Genomic DNA, 16,597 nt, shown 5'->3' on the forward strand with positions numbered 1-16,597 from the left:
TTGGAGGACATGTAATGTAATACTGTGACCTCTATATCCAGGCTTGTGTATGTCTTACATATGTATACTACAATGTGTTTTTTCCTCTTTTAGTTCCTTTGTTTTGTTTTGTTTTGTTTTGTTTTGTTTTGTTTTGTTTTGTTTTGTTTTGTGGTAGGATGGAACCAGAGCCTTGGGCTTGTTAGACAAGGGTTCTACCCCTGAGCTGTACTCTAGTGGCTAGAGTTTAGCCCTTTTATTCCTATCTTACAGTTATGAAAATGTGCCTTGAGGTCCTGAAGTCTGTAGAACCAGACCATACATCCTACTCTTTTAGCCGTATAGGGCAGCTAGTCGTGCAGCACTCCAAGACCCTGTTATACCTTGTTTAGACCTAATATTACTGATTAACTGCACTGAATGTTTGTGGCCAGAATGGGACTTAGAAAGTCCATTGTTATATTTAGAAAGAATGTAATTGCATGTACCTAAAACTAAGAAATACATTTGAATTTGTTAATGCATGAATTGGGTTTTAGAGGAAATACAGTTTAATGATAAAAGTGGAATGTTCTCAGGGAATTTAACTGTCTCTTACTTAACTGTATCAACTAACATTATTTTTCCTTCTTTTCTAGCTAACTGCCTTCTATGAAAGCAGTTATTGAAGGTGATCATATTCTTCCAGCCAGAAGACTGAAATATGATTTCTCAAAACTTAACTAAAAAGCTATATTTTACTGAGACACATACACACACTGCGCACACATGCTTGCGCTACCTTCCCCCCTGAAACAATTACAAATCATGGAGAGGTTTTTCTGGGCTTGAAACAAGTTGAACAAAAAGTGATTGGTGAGTAAAGGTGTCCTACAATTCTCCCAGACTTGCTTCATAAAGCTCTTGGCAGTCACACTACATTGCACAGGATTGAGAAGAGTTTGAAGAAATCACATATCAGCTTTAACAGAGGGTTTCACCAGCATATTAGCCAGAAGAGTTTGGGAGTGAATCCCACTACAGTGATGCTGACTGCATCTTTAAGAAGTGACCATGATGTTGTGTTCATGTATGTATATACATATGAGTTGAGCCTCATATATATATACACACACATACACATAAACACATTGTACTGTAATACTGCAAGTTTTTTTAACTTACCATTTTATTTTTATACACATTAATCAGATATCATTATTTCAGTTGCAACTATGCACTTGTATAAAGCCATAATGTTGGAGTTTATATCCTTCATTCATGTACCTGATAAAGAGTTGCATGTTTGTGTAAAAAAAAAACTGTAACAAGAAATTTGAAGTTAATTTTTCCAGTTTCCTAATGTTTAAGGTAGGCAACTTTACCCATTTTGAATGCCTTAATTTAATTTTCTCTCGCTCCTAATCTCAACCTTTTTCTATATTTAACTAAAGAAAAACAAGTGTTTACCAGCTCTTAGGACGCAGCTTGCTTTGTGGGGAAAGTAGTACACTATTTTACGTGTAGTAGTTATATCAGTGTTGGCCTATTTGATGTGTAACGGTTTTTAATGTACTTGGTCATAGAAACAATAATGGATTATATTGAAACTAAATGTGTGTGATGTACATCTGTTACTGTTTTCATCCCTTTCTACAGGCTTCAGCTAGTCTGTGACTATAGAATATTTCCTTTGCTTTGAACTTGCTGGTTTCCCTATATGTGTGTTTATTTATGGTAAGGACAATTTTTCACATTTTCATTCAAGATTCAAAAATTGTCTCAAATATAAGGAAAACTAACATGTACTATGTAGATATATTTTAAATATTTAAATGTGATCCTAAAACAAACACCTGTGTATGGCAGTATTTCAGCTTTGATATCTGGGAAGAAGCAGCCTCAAAAGTGCTTAATTTGATTTTCACTTATGTTAAATGCCGCTGAGGCTAGCGAATGGGTGGGATCTGTCCTGCCATGCTACTGGCCCAGGTAAGTGTGCTTAACCCCACAGCAGAGTATAGCAGTGGGCATCAGGCTCTGTACATATGCAAAGTTCAATATGATATTGAAATGTTTGCCTGATATTTTAGTGAAGCCAGTAGACATTTTTGATTGCTTCCTTCTGGGGTCAGTGTAGAGATGTTGTAAAAAGTTTGGTCCTCATTATAGTTACTATTGTGGAAATAGTGGCTGTTGGCCCACTGATATACTAAATCCAATTCTGTGATCTTCAGATGGCCCAGTTTGCATCTTTCATGCTGTCTGTTAAGATTACGTGTGCATGTCACTTCCCTGGAAGCAGCTGTGCTCTGGTTTGGAATACAACTTGCTTCCTCCCTCCCCTCCTTCCTTCCTTCAGGTTTAAAAATGAAAATATATAAAATTTATATAGAAGAACTATTTCCATTCATTAGAGTTGTTTAAAAGGAGACTGAATTAATATTTTATATAAAGATTTTGTTACTACGGGAGGTTCTATCGTATTCTGAATTGGAGAGTATATATATATATATTTTTAATAAACTTTATTAAGGTGAAATAATGTCAAGTTTACACATGAATAATTGAAGTGTTTGAGTAAAAAAGGAAAAGTTTTAATTTTGGATGCTGTCCGTGTATATATGTATAAGAGTTTGGAGAATCATAGTGTGATGAAACTGTACAAGGCAATTAATGTGAAGGATTCAGGGGAATAAAACATTCTGAGGGGTGAAAAAAATCTCTCCATAGAGCATCTTCACATACTGTTTAATAGGGATTTAAAGGTTATTTGTCCAGCTGTCAGAATTCCAAGTAAAAACCACATGACCTTAGAGAAGTATTTGCTGCTTCTGCTGTCATTTGCATGTACGTGGGTGCATGTACCTGCCATTTTCTCTCCAACCCAACAGTCATTACAAGAACAACCTAATTTTGTGCCAGCTTCCTTTTTTCTTGAGGTCTCCAATCCTTGAAGATAAATGTGTATCAGCGCAAATACTGCTTCCTTTGTTCGGTCCCCCAGAGCTGTAAATACTTGCATTTGGGACCTAAAAGAGGGAATGCTGGGTTTCATTAGTTGGATGCTATTCTTTTGCTTTGTGGAAATAAAAAAGACATAAGTTAAAAAAAAAATTAAGTACCAGTATTGTTGAATTGAATTAATGTAGAGTTAAATATGCATTAATTTTCAGTAACATCTAAAAGCAAGATTTAAAAAAAAAAAAAAAAAATCTGTGATCCCAAGGGAAGGCTGTTTGTGGCCAGCCTTTGAGCCCTAGAGGGACTTTTCAAGTCTCAGTTCATGTGTAGATCCTAGTGAGACATGCTCGAGGCTGCCAAACCAACTGAAAATGTCATACTGCTGCTGTCAGTCTGTTAGGATTCCCAGGGTGAAGGAAGAGAAACTCAAACACTAATTAACCTTATAGAGATGGTTTAAGCAGCATGTTGAAGCCCCCCATTAAAGCAAGTGGCTTTTGAGCTTCTCAGACCCCTGACTGCTACTGATTCTCTTTTTTGTCTGAAGATGACTTCAGCTCCCCTGGCTCGTGGAGGTGCCACAGCCAATGTTAAAGCACTTTGACAAGCACTGTGTGACAGTGCTGAGTGTTGTTCCCTGAGACCTCGCCTTGCTCCCTTCCCTGTGGTGACTTTTGTTTGGAACTGTAATAAGTTATAAACTGCATGATTTAGAGAGTCATCTTGGACCACCCCCTTCCCCCAACCAAAAAGTTCATCCCCTCTTGATTTATTTTTTATTTTGTTGCATCTTTGTAGTAATGTAATTGTATTTTTATGCCTGCTTTTTGTTTAAAAAATAAATAAAAGAAACTAAGATGTAAGCATCTTTTCCTGTGAAATAGTTGTGGAGTGCTGCAGCTTCTTAACCTGTCTCCTTAAAGGATGCTAATAGTAGATGAAGTGGTGCCATCATACTAAAATCACTTCTGCCTCATTTCCTAGAGAGTTTAGTTCTAGAGTCCGCCTCTGGTTCACTTTGGGTATGCAGGCTTAAACGTCTGTTTCTAGGTGAGTGTAGAGGGCACAGAGTGCCTTTCTGTCTGAAAATAGTATGATGGATACTTTTCTAGAAGGTGCCTTACTGGGAATCTGTGGCTGCCTTTTGTTCTGGGGTTGAGTATTCTGCAAACTGGAGACTCTGTCTACTTGTTGGTTTGCAACACAATGGTAGTGTGTGTGAGATAGCTGCAGTAACTCAGATGTTCCTTCCAAAAGTGGGGAAATGACCAGTGGTGGGGATGCATGCTGGTAAACACGCTGAAGAGATGAGGGCAGAAAGATGAGTCTGAGGCCAGCTTGGGCAACTAAAGGGGAAGGTTTTGGGTTTTGTTGGTTGGTTTTTGTTATTTTTATTTAAAGGAATCACTTTAAGTAGTGATAAAAGTCCTGTTGGAGTAAAGACTACAGTTTATATTACATTAATTAATAGGTTAATGGTCTGATTGTCAGTATGTGTGAGGAAAGATGAACTTGGGTTTTGTTTCCTGGCACTGGTTGAAACAACCATAGAATGATTGATGTTTAGATGTAGTATTTCTTTCTTCCGGGTCCAGGGCAATTGACCTAACAAGATTAGCTGGCTTGCTAATGAGTTATACCTACCTAACTGAAAATTCATGACAACTTAAAGACTCAGTGGAGTTCAACAAATTAAGTTTATTAAATATAGAAAACTAAACATTTTCTAGTAAACATCATTTACTTTGTTGCAGTATACCAGAGTAAGTGACATTCACATAGAAGAAGAAACTGAGCTTTTATAGGTTGGATATATAAAACATCAGAGGAAGTACTGCAGACAACAATGTTTAGGATATGCTTAGAATATTCTTACTTTAGTATGAATAAAATCCCTAAGAATTGGATAGGACATAGCAATAATCTTTACTGTATGTATACCTTCCAGTAGCTAAAACTAAACTAAGTTCCAGCAGTGGTAATTGTGAGATACAGCCCTTTAAAAAATGGTGACATTGTGCTTAAGTGGAGAGACTGTTGAGATTTCCTCATCTAAACAGATGGGGCTCTGCTTAGGAACTCCCTAAGGCACACTGTGTTGGAGGACTGCTTAGTATATGAACCCAGTAACATCTCTGCATACTTTGATAGCCCTGCTTGGCTTGAGAGGATGTTATACTGCATTATGACATACAAGGCCAAGCCCTAGTTTATGGAAGAATTAAACTGTCCAAGTGTGAACAGTTCCACTTCTGACCGACCAGACCCCACTTTATTGTGGGAAGACTACTTAATATTCTGAAAGCCACAGCTGTAGATATAACTGGCTCTTCAGGGAACTTAATCATGACTTTAAGTGTGAAGATGGCTTCTTGGGCAGGTTCCATCATTTGTGTTGTCAAAGTCAGGTGTGGTGGTCCACTCTAGTCCAGCACTCCCAGCACTCCCAGGGCTCAGAAGGCTGATGGAGGATCACAGGTTGGAGGATAGCTTGGGCTAAGTATTGAGACTTTACGGTGCAGGGGCAAAAACCACATACAACCCAATCTAAGCCCTCCCATAACCTACGGGAGTAGGGGAAGGAGGTTGACATTTTCAACAAGTGTCTCTTTCCCTCCCTCCTTGTCTTCCTTCTCTGAGTTTGCTGTGTAGCCCAGGCTACCTCAGACTCCCAAGTGCTGCGATTATAGGTTTGCACTTCCATATTCAGCTCAGTGGCTTTTTCAAGTTTAACAAACCTGATTTAAAGTTTCTGAAATGGTTGACTAGTAAAAGATTTTAAATGTAGCAATGAAAAGCAATGTGTCTGGTCCAGTTATTTGAAGTCCACTGTGTGTAGAAAGAATACATCCATCATTCAGCTTTGGTGACAGACTTCTGGTAGCGAAGTACAGTTGCTGTTACCCATATATTTAAAGCCAACATGATCACAAAACGTATAAGAACTGAAATAAATGAAAAGAAAATTCCAACGTTAAAAAAGCTGGACATTATACTGCTTTAATTAGAAGCCTATGTAAAGTTTCACCCCAACCCCAGACAAAACAATGAGTGAGAACATTGGTTCTAGACATATCTAGCTAGGAAGAGGACTTTCCTGTAGAAATGCCCACCTGGGCACTCAGCCATACATCCTAAGTGTTTCATTGAAGTAATATGGCTCTGGCTAAGAAGTGCATCTAAGACCCCTTTGCTTATGTCTCAAGGACATGGCTGTCTCAAAATGCTGCATTTTACGAAGACCACTCTAGTAAAGTGGTGGGCCCTGCTTATGGATCCATGAAGGAGGCTGAGGGAGGAGGTCTGCTTGAGGCCCAAGTGAAAAGCCAACCTGGGCAGCACAGCAAAGACTGCATCTCATGAAACTATACCTGAGAAATCAGGCCAGTGTCAGTACATGTTGTATAATGAAGTAGCCACTTAAAAATGTGACTGAGAGATTATGAGAACAGTGGCCTGACTTGCGCTGTAAGACATGGAGGCTGTGTTTGTTTTATGACAGGTCTCTCTGACTCAAACTCTGTAGCTGAGGATGGCTTTATACTCCTGATTCTCCTGCATCTGCATCCCAAATGCTGGGATTACACTTTTAGACACATTGAGAATTGAAGCCAGAGTCCCCTACATGCAAGGCAAGCCATTTTACCAAATGAGCTACATACATATGGCATAGTAGCACTTTGGGGGGGTTGGGGTCGTCTTATGTAGCCCTGGCTATCTTGGAACTTTTTATGTAACCAGGTTTGCCTTGAATTCACAGAAATCAGCCTGCCTCTGCTTCCCCAGGGCTGGGACTACAGGTGTGCACCGCCACATCCAGCAGGCCACACTGTTTTTAAAAGCTAGTCAGGAACAGGGGTGACAGATGGGAAGCTGCCTACAATGGGAACATTCTTGGTCTTTTAAATACAGGCTTTATATGTGTAGGTTCTTTGCTGTTAAATTGTGTTCCCTCCTGTGAACTCAAGTCCCACAGGACAACAAGGCCTGTCTCCTTTTCCCGTCACTAAAGTCAGAGCTGACAAAAGTACAACCTTCCAAACGGGACTTCGGTCTTCTAAAGCTTGCTTTCCCAATGAAAGGTCTAGTGCTGAGGACCTTTACCACTTACTGGGTAGGTTTCTGTTTTGTCACTTTTCAAAGATGTTGTGTTAGGAGGTGAGAACAGCCTGAAGGATTAATCAGTCCCTTTCAGTTAGGCATAGTATTTTCTTAGCTTTCTTGCATGTGTGTGCTCAATGCTTTAAAACACAGTTGGAAGTGTCTTTCAAAGACATGTCTTATTTCTTGTCTCTCCTGGCCCCTGCCAGCCTCCCAGTCTCCCAGCTTCCTGCTCCCCGTGTCCTGAACTACTTGGTATGCCCAGCCCTGGGCATGTTGGGTGTTACTCCTCTGATCAAATCCTTATTTAGCTTTTAAGACCTTGCTCCCCTGCAGATTCTGCTCTCAGCTCCCTCAGTATAAGAGGGCTCTTTGAGCTACCTGACCCTTGGTCTCTCTCTGGTCTTTGGTTTTGGAGACTGTTTGTCCTAGGCAGGCCTAGCTCTTTTGCCTCAGCTGCTTAAGTGTGTGGGACTACAAGTGCATGCCACCACACCTATGCCCTATTCTGAAAACCCATTTCACAGTGTAATTCAGCAGTTAATTGTGGGATTCCTGTCCAATTTCCTTGTTGAAGTAGAAAATCCAGGGTGAGAATTGACTCCCTTGGGTATGTTCCTCCCCAAGGATTTCGAGGAGTGGGTGCTTAATAGAGACAGCCAGCACTGCTGAGGACTAAATGCATATTATTTTGTCTTTGAATCTGTAGCCCAATTCAGTCAACTGCATCTGTTAAGCCTTAGGAAGATTCCATGTGGAGACCCACATCTCACCAAAAAATGCAAATAGGAAGTTAAAAGTTTTTACTTACTTGTCAGGTCATTGGTGGTCATTAAAGTTGTTATTATTCTTGCTGTAAAAGAAAATTCATAGCAATAACTTAGTTCTCACACATTTTGGTATTTCTATTTAGCACATGCCTTTCCATCTTACTATAACAATATATACTAACTTCTTGAGTGACATTGATGGGATCCTTATTAATACTGCGTTGTGTAACCAATGATAAGCCATGTATCCTGACCTAGGCATGTAGAAGCTGCACACAAAGGCAGAACTGATTTGTAACAGTAGCTGAGCACTGCCAGGGAGGGTTCCAATCTCTCCTTATGCCTACCCTAAAAAAGGAAAAAACCTTAAAAGTCTCATTTGCATATTGAGCTTCCAGGCATTTTAACTGAAGAAAGAGTCCACTAATTTAAAAGTGAGTGTGTGTGTGTGTGTGTGTGTGTGTGTGTGTGTATACATGTGCACACACACATACATATTACAAAGATATAAGTAGATAGGCTGGAGAGATGGCTCAGTGGTGAAAAGCACTGTCTTCTTTTCCCGAAGACCTGGGTTCAATACCCAACACCCACGTGGGGGTATATAACCCTAGTCCCAGAGGATCTGACCCCTTTTTTGGAATGTGGGGGCACCAGGTATGCATGTGGTAGTACACATACATCAATTTAGGCAAAACACCAATATACATACAAATTTTAAAATGTTTTAAAAACCCTATGTTTTGAGACAAGGTCACAGTGTACTACTGCTTGGCCTTGAACTCCCAGAGATCCACTTGCCTGTTTCCTGAGTACTGTGATTAAAGGTAAAGCACTACCACGCTTGGCAAAATTCTTTAATCATTAAACTCCACCTCATTTTTCACAGGTAAGAAAACTAAGGCTTGGAGAAAACAAGCTTTTCCAATCTAACCAATGTTTTGTGGGGTTTGTTGTTGTTTAGTTCTTTTTCCATTAACAACCCTCTGTAGTGAACAGGACCCTAGGTAACAGTTGAAGCCAGTACTCAGTCAGCTGTAGACTGCATTACACCCCCTTGTACACAAAGGTACCCTTAGCAGGTTCTGTTGAATAATTATAAAAATATTCGTATGAAAAAGACCTCAGACAGTTAATACCAGGAAGATGCTGATATTGATGAGACCCAGTCCCCAGAGAGTGGTTATCTTACTTGCACAGGTGTAGGCAGAGAGGCCCCAGGTCATAGCGCTCACAGCTCCCGAATCTTGTACCTTCCACAAATACTGGAGCTGGGCAAACTTACTGGCTGCACTAATGACTGTGCATAGGTTCTATTATGGATAAAATGAGAGAGTCAGAAACCTAAAAAGATAAATGACTGGGTATAGTGCTTTGCTTATTTTTTATTTATTATTATTATTATTATTTAAATTTTATTCTCTGGAGAGGGGACACAACTCATGGGAGCCAGTTTTCTTCCTACCATGTGACCCTGCAGATCGAACTCAGGTTGTCAGGCTTGGCAGTAAGCACCTTTAACCACTGAGTCATCAGCCCAGATACAGTGCTTTCTAAGCCAGATTTTCAAGGTTCACCATCCCCAACCTGTGAAGGTTTGAAACCTCAATTTGGTGAAGAATGACTCTCGGCTGCCTCTGTGGTAGGGAGTGAATTAGCCAGAGCTAATGGAAGAATCACAGACCTGGCTGCAGACTCACTTTTCCCCTACTCTCCTGAGAAGAGAGGTGCTATATCCTGGGATGGCACTTAACTGATCAACTTCCAAACTAGCCACAGGAGCCTTGTGTCTGTTTCCCATCCTGAGTGCCCTGTCTTTTGTTACCTCTCAGAAAAGAAAGCCTTGCAAATTGTCTATCAACCCATCAGACCCCATCTCCACAGCAGCTTCTAGGCTCAGACAGGCCAAAAGGAGGCCACTGCAGTCACTCAGACTGAGAAGGGTGGCCTGAGCAACATTCAAGAAATCAGAACATATTCAGAAGGACCACAGAAAGTGATGTGTTTGAAAGCCAGGTGAGAGAACCAAGTGAATAGTAGAGACCCTGAACTATAGTGAAAGTTTGAGTATGGCACATGCAAAGTGGGATGGAACTGGCTTTCACGTGAGTGGCAGTCCCAGGGCCCTTGACAGGCTCTGGAGAATAGTACCTGTTCTGCTTTCTGCTGGGATAATAGCACCTATATGGCTGGCCTCCATAAGTCCTTGAGGGTGAGAGATGGAGCTATACAGGGAAGAGCCATGGAGCAAGGAGTGCCGGAGTGTTTTTGGGCAGAGGAGGGGATGATGCCATTGCCAAACCTAAGCAGACAAAAGTTACAGTGGGAGCTGGGCACAGGTGGCTTGAAGAAAGGCTGGCTCCAATCAGGGAAGCCCATGGGCTTGAGAAATTGAGGTGCTGAATAAAGCAAAGGAAAGGGGCCAGGCCAGATCAGTGTGGTAGTTGGGGGGGGGGAGAGAGAGAGACCGAGACCGAGACCCCCCAAAGCAGGTTACAATGTGGCCATGTCTGAATGGACAAGCTTCTCTTGAGTGTTTACTTGTCATGACAAAGCCAACTTTGACATCAAGGGGTAGTATGAGACTGGGCCATAAGAGAATGCTGGTAGTGTCAACATACACTCAAGGGAAAGCATCATGTTTTCTCAAAACAGTCCAGTGCAGGCAAGGGGCTGGGAAGAAGCAGAGATGTGAATAAGCTGCATGTGGCCATTGCAAAGTACCAGTCCCCACTTCTGCCAGGGAGCAGGTGCACAGTAAATTCTTGTAGAGGGACTGGAGGAGAAGTCAGAGTGGAGGAAATGGCAAAGTTAATCCTTTAAAAATTAAGCTGTCAGGGATGGCAAAATGGCTCAGTAGGTGGGGAAGATTGCTGTGGGGCCTGATGACCTAAGTTCAGTCCCTGAAACCCACAACAAGGTGGAACAAGATAACTAACTTCTGCAAATAATCTGCATGCATCCCCATATCGTCATGATGCATGCATCGCATCGTTAGAAAGGTTGCAAACTGTAAGCACCCTCTTTAATTACTGGCCAAGGTTACCTGATAATGGCCTTAATGAAATCAGGCTGGTTGGAAGGGCCACAGCAAAACTTAAAGGAAGTAGTGACCATTTTATTGAGAGCAATCAGACTTTTTATACCTTTATCAGAAATAATATATTTGCAATTCAGAGTCAGTAGTAGTAGTTGTCAGGGTACAATGACATTTGCAAACTGTATAGGACAAGCAAGATTGATGAGGTTAATGTCCAAGAACAGTTGTCCTCTCAAGTTCCCATGCCTCCTTGGCTACTGAGGGGACACACAGAGAAACAAATTGGCGTGAGTGTTTCGTTGCCTGGGGGGAGTGTGTTGGTCTCAGGAACGAGAAGGCATATTGTGCCCCCCGAAGCCATGGACTCTAACCTGAAAAACCTATGATGCATGCCCCTGGGCCAAGCCAACTCCATGGTTCCCTGCAGAGAACCACTGCTCTGAAGTGATGTGGGCCAGAGAGACGATACCTGCTTTTTCAGTCTGTTAGTGGTGCTACTCACCATGGCCAAGTCGATGATCCATTTCTGCAGGCTGAGGATGAACCAAGAAGACACAAATCTGGTCAAGTGCTAAGGGACCCAGCAATGAGTCACTGATAGGCCAGGCCGCCCCTCCCATCTTGTCCTGCACAGACCAAGCCAGACCACAGAGGGTGACACAGAAGACAAGGTATCATGGGGGAACTGTTCTGCTGGACAGTGTGTAGTTTGGGAAAGATGCAAGGTGTTTCACATGAACATCTGCTCTGAGTTAAAAGAACAGGAAAATTATGGAAGAAAACACACAGACCTGTGTTCACACACTGTTAATATAGGACTGGAAATATAGGGCTATAAGAGTGGTTTTCTTTCCTTTTAATAAATAATTTTTGTTTTATGTGCATTGGCATTTTTGCCTACATGTGTGTCTGTGTGAGAGTGCTGGATCCCCTGGAACTGGAGTTACAGACAGTTGGGAACTGCCATGTGAGTGCTGGAAAGTGAACCCCGGTCATTTGGAAGAGCAGCCAGTGCTCTGAACCACAGAGCCATCTTTCCGGCCTTCCCTATCTGCTGGTTTTCTGACCATGGGGACATCTCTAAGTCACTGTTAAAATTAAGCACTTAGGAAAAAGGTCCAACCTTGCAAAGGAGAAGTGTTCTACAAAACTAGAGTGTTGTGTGTGAGGATTTTACTGAAGCCTCACCCCTTTCCCACTAATTCTGTTGTAAAAGCACACTAGTTGGGGTATGCAGTGGGAGGTAAGGAGGAACCACTTTCCATCTGGCCTGTGCAGGAAGTTCAGTGACTACATGAAACAAAAGGACCCAACCAGAGCAAAAAGATCAAGCTATGAGGGCGGGGGGAGGGGGACAGTTGGGGCGCATGGTCAAGTAGCAGTGGCTGGGAAGAACTAGTCACTTCCCACTACTTGGCCTTGGGTTTCCTTCATTGCCTTGTCCACCTCTCACATGCTGTCAGCATACAGAAGAAAGCCAAAGGTAGCTGAAAGCAATGGTCACATTAAGTAGGTGAAGAGATGGCCTATCCCAGGAGGCAGCAATGGCCAACATCCAGCTATGCTAAACGGATTAAAGCATTCTCTATGCAAAGTGTAGTGGCACAAGCCTGTAATCCTAGCATTTAGGAAGTGGAGACAGAAAGATGAGGAATTCAAGGTCATCCCCAGCTACATAGAGATAAAGGCAACACCTCTTTGAAAATGACCTCAGAGCAGAAGTGGATCACAGCTATGCTCTCCCTCTTTCTATGGAGGGAGGGGGATTTTAGCCAGGGGTTTAATAGCAATCCGAGACAGTTTCTGGATTCCCTTGGGCCTGTCACTGTTAAACGGGTGTGTGTCCATGTCATGAAGGCAGCAGGATTAACTGCCACTACCATGCAAACACTTTCTTGCCCTTTTAAGGAGTATGAAATTCAAGAAAGTGAACTAAATCTGACATGAAATCTCGCCCTTTGCATAGAAGATTCCACTGAGTGGCACAATCTGATGGCTGGCCATTCTGTACTTTTAAGCCTTCAAACCAACACAGCCACCCAGATGACAAGGCTCAGCCTCTCAATTACAGTTTTGCATTGGTGTATGATTAGTGGAACCCATCCGGCCTGTGCTTACCGCCTGAGAGGCACCTGCCAGGTGCATTCTGCATGGGACTTGGTGCCAGGAACACTCATGTTATTAATCCCCTGGGGTCATGCTCTTGGAAGGAAGGAAGGAGTGTTCAAGATAAGCACTCCAGGTGGAGCGTGTTCTTAGGATGACTGCACATTTCTCTTGTTCAACAGGGACACAGCAAATCTACACCCCACTGGGTCTTGGAAGGCATTGGGCCATCCTATTATAGGGATACCTCTGGCAGCCACTGTACTAACCTAAGGTATATATCAAGACTAGAATTTGTGATTCTCAGCGCAGAGGACAAAATCCAGAGCCTCTTGTGTGCCACAACTGAGCCCCCTTCCTTAGCCCCCTTCCTTAGCCCCTCCATCTCTGTCTCCAGCTCATATGCAGGAAGGATACACTGCCATGTAGGGCAAGGCTTGCTTCACATTCCCATTGAAATGAAAGACGAAGAGCAGGAGGACAATGTCTGAAAGAAGAGGCTCTGTGAGATGGGCAGGGCAGCAGATGGGAAGGCTGGGGACTAGAGGGCCAGTTACCTTGTGCGATGAGAATGGGGTATTCCAGGTAGGTGAGCAGTGGGTTCCCATAGTAATGCTGATAACGAAGGAAGACCAGGAACCTGCAGACAAGAGGTGCATATATTCACAGCACATCCTGTGCCTGACCCCCCAGGCCCCAGACACTGGCACATTTACCCAATGCTAGCCTATGTGGTCTTCATCATATGTGTGATTGACCTGAGGATAGACCTTCAGGAATATTGCCAGAGTCCCATATGGTGTGTCTAATAGTCCTTGAGCATCAGCCAACACCTTCAGGGTTACCTACACTGCCTTCCACATCATAGGGATCACTTGGAGAAACTAAGGTCCAAAAGACAAGGCCATGTGAAGACCCAAGGGTAAGAGTCTCACCAGGAGATGTTGCTCTAGTTCTGGTTGTTAGGCTTTTGGGGGACCCCTGTGCCCTGGGGATGGTGCATAATACTTCTCTGTTTTTAAGGTTTCTCCAAAGCAATGGAGTCAACCAGGTATGGAGTCTCTGGTGTCATTAAAGTAGGCTCTGGCCAAGATCCAATTCCTTCAAATCATGATTTTAGAGTTTGAGCTCTCAGGTTGAAATTTAAGGAGGGCCTATTGACAGTGGTACCCTTTAGCGTCTTCCTGAGGCCTCAGAGACCATCTGGCTGGTGAGGGGCAGGCAGGCAGGCAAGCAAGGCCCAGAAGGGAAGCAGAATTGTAGTGACCACCCTAGCCATGCAGGGAGAAGGAGGGGGAAGGGAGCTGAAGAAGGGAGGGAGGAGTCAGAATGTAGACCGACTGGATCCGGCTAGGTTGCCCCTCCTATTCCTATTGTTCCTACCTCTGGATTAAAACAACTTTGACCTAAAACTGCTTGAGGATTAAAGAAGGAATGCGTGTTGGGGCTCCAGAAGGACCTTCAGAAAGTTCTCACGAACTAGGAACCATTGTCTTAAACTGCTGGCGGAAGTAGGGATAAATAACCACTAGATTTCAGTGGTGAGCATACCTTCTGACTACAGCTGGTCTTAACCCTGCCAAACCTCGAGGGGAGGAAGGGAGCCCTTTGTGAGTTCCAGAAAGCCTACTATCGACACCACTATCGACTGCAAGACCCTTCCGGATCCCAGGGAACATTCCATGGCCAGAGCTGCTTTCTGCTGGGGTCAGCTATTGGATTTGAGACCATCTCTGGTTGAGTTTACGTGTTTAAAGCCAGGCAGCAAAGAGGTAGCTACAAGCAGAGTACAAAGATGTTGCGTTGGCGCTCTGTAGGCATCCCTGAGCTTTCTAATCAGTCCTGGACCCTGAAGCCTCAGCTTCAGATGCCCATGAAGAACTTAGCAAACCAGAGGTCACATAGCTCTCCTGACTTCACACCCGCAAACTCTGCCCCAGCCAGGCTGTCAATTCTGCATCTTTCACTCTGTCTTTTGCCTCACGCTGACAGTATCTCCCTTCTCGGAAATGCTTACTCTTGTTCTATGCAGCCAACGGACTAGAGACCCTCCAGAGCCCCGCCTACCATCAAGCATCCCTGGAAAGGTACACCTTGAAGCACTGCACCCCTTCCCTTCTATCAGACGGGCGCGCCCCACCGAATGGACGAAGGACCATTGGGTGCGGCTGGTTTCAAACCGAAGGCTCAGCCTGGTTCAAGATCATGGGACCTGTTTTCCGTTTGGTTTTTCCAACCAAAGTTTTACAACTTTGCCCCTTACTCTTAACTACATAGCCAAGGCTACCGAGACCTTGACTCCTGCAGCAGTCACAGCCCATCCCTAAGTGTTGGACCCCAGCCCAATTTTCAAACGTCGGCCCAAGTTCCCCATCTTTCTCCCCACATGGAATCATCAAATCTTGTAACTCAAATAGCCTAACACCTGGTTTACAGGCAGGAGACGAGGCAAGAAAAAAATGTGAGTAGTGCTGGGTGAGGTTAGGGATGGTAAGAGACTGAAGGTGCAAATGGTTTTGCCCGCAGCCAAAAGGTTGTCGTTAAGGACCTGTGTGTGTGTGTGTGTGTGTGTGTGTGTGTGTGTGTGTGTGTGTGTGAGTGACTGACTTCGCTGAATCTATAAAATGGCCATGCTCTGGCAAATCCTGAGATTTGGGAAGAAGCAGGGGAGTTGGGTGGGAGCGCCCGGGAAAGCACCTCCTAGCCCCGATCCTCCCCCCACCCCCGAGTTAACCCTTGGTTTCCCAGGCTCCCAATTCCTCGCAGGCCTCCCAGTACCTTACCCGGCCAGCTCCAAAAGTAAACTAGGGAGGCTGATGCCCCGCGCGCTGCGCGCCGCCAACTGCGCGTAGATCTGCGGCAGCTTGAGTAAGGCGCACACGCCCAGCGTGCTCCAGTTGCAGAACCATAGCAGCCCGGCCTCCATTCTGCAGTCACGGGCGTGCCGGGCCAGGGGGCTTCAGGATCTTGTAGGTGAGAACCCGAGGCTCAAAGTCTAAAGAGTCCTTCCGCCTTCCCGCTGGCCCGGCCCCGCCTCGACCCGCCCTGAGCTGCTGCGCTGCGAGTGCGCTCCGCCCAGGCACCACGCCCCGAGTCAGCTCAGCTCCAAGCGCACCCCTCCCGGAGTTGGCTTGGCTCCGGATGCTCCCGCTGTGCTCTGCTACGCTCTGCTCTGCTCTGGGTGCGCACTACCCGGTGTCTGCTCCGCTCCGGGTCCTCCCAGCCCCAGGGCGGTGGTTCTGCTCTGCCCTGCCAGGCTCTGCCAACTGCTGATTCACTTTCCGAATTCCACCCACGAGTGACCCTCCTAACGGAGTGGAAACGCCGAAACAGACTAGCCTCCTTGGGGCGGCGGGGGGCGGGGGGAGGGGAGAGGGGGTTGGGTGGGCCCAGGGCCTATCCCCGAGGACATTCTGTTGAGATTTTCCACTCTCTACAAATTATCTTTTTTTCTTTAGAAATTAAAACTTTTAAAGCCCTTGGCCCAACCTTGTCAGCACCCTTCTAGTCTTACAAGGCTAGAAAAGCCTGAGGACTCTGAAACCCAGCCACCACGGAACTAGCCTTCTGCTTGTGGGGAGGCTATTCTCAGTGAGCTTGCTCATTGTGTGTGTGTGTGTGTGTGTGTGTGTGTGTGTGTGTGTGTGTGTGTGTGTGT

The 16,597-nt window shown here is 44.4% G+C and overlaps 2 protein-coding genes across 3 annotated transcripts in view; one reads left to right on the forward strand and one right to left on the reverse strand.

Moving 5' to 3' along the window:
* Positions 1-3,803, forward strand: part of Rock2 (Rho associated coiled-coil containing protein kinase 2) — a gene marked incomplete at its 5' end in the record, with an annotated part of 45,290 nt that extends 41,487 nt beyond the window's left edge. Inside the window, one exon of the mRNA XM_028777763.1 lies at positions 618-3,803. Within this exon, the coding sequence (XP_028633596.1) occupies positions 618-621 (4 nt within the window). The remainder of the gene's footprint in view (positions 1-617) is intronic.
* A 797-nt stretch (positions 3,804-4,600) lies between these two features.
* Positions 4,601-16,040, reverse strand: Pqlc3 (PQ loop repeat containing 3). Of its 2 annotated transcripts, XM_028777764.1 has the most exons (7): positions 15,723-16,040; positions 13,497-13,579; positions 13,357-13,426; positions 11,336-11,393; positions 8,986-9,106; positions 7,835-7,876; positions 4,601-5,867 (listed from the first exon to the last, which is right to left on the reverse strand). In XM_028777764.1, the coding sequence occupies exons 1-7, from the start codon at positions 15,863-15,865 to the stop codon at positions 5,776-5,778; spliced, it is 609 nt and encodes a 202-aa protein (XP_028633597.1). In that variant the 5' UTR covers positions 15,866-16,040; the 3' UTR covers positions 4,601-5,775. The 2 variants fall into 2 exon arrangements, with proteins under 2 accessions (XP_028633597.1, XP_028633598.1); XM_028777765.1 differs by lacking the exon at positions 8,986-9,106 and having other exon boundaries at positions 5,785-5,867; positions 15,723-15,960.
* Positions 16,041-16,597: the final 557 nt, after the last annotated feature.

Source organism: Grammomys surdaster, unplaced genomic scaffold (assembly GCF_004785775.1).
Source record: "Grammomys surdaster isolate TR1022 unplaced genomic scaffold, NIH_TR_1.0 314, whole genome shotgun sequence".
NCBI classification, from domain to species: domain Eukaryota; kingdom Metazoa; phylum Chordata; class Mammalia; order Rodentia; family Muridae; genus Grammomys; species Grammomys surdaster.

Bases quoted from the DNA above. Each gene is read 5' to 3' on its own strand.
- Pqlc3 (XM_028777764.1), bottom strand. From the start codon at position 15,865: ATGGAGGCCGGGCTGCTATGGTTCTGCAACTGGAGCACGCTGGGCGTG. The intron at 13,427-13,496 runs GTAACTGGCCCT...CTCTTCTTTCAG, and splicing joins CCCCATTCTCATCGCACAAG to ACATTGTCCTCCTGCTCTTC. The intron at 9,107-11,335 runs GTGAGTAGCACC...TATCCATAATAG, and splicing joins GGATCATCGACTTGGCCATG to AACCTATGCACAGTCATTAG.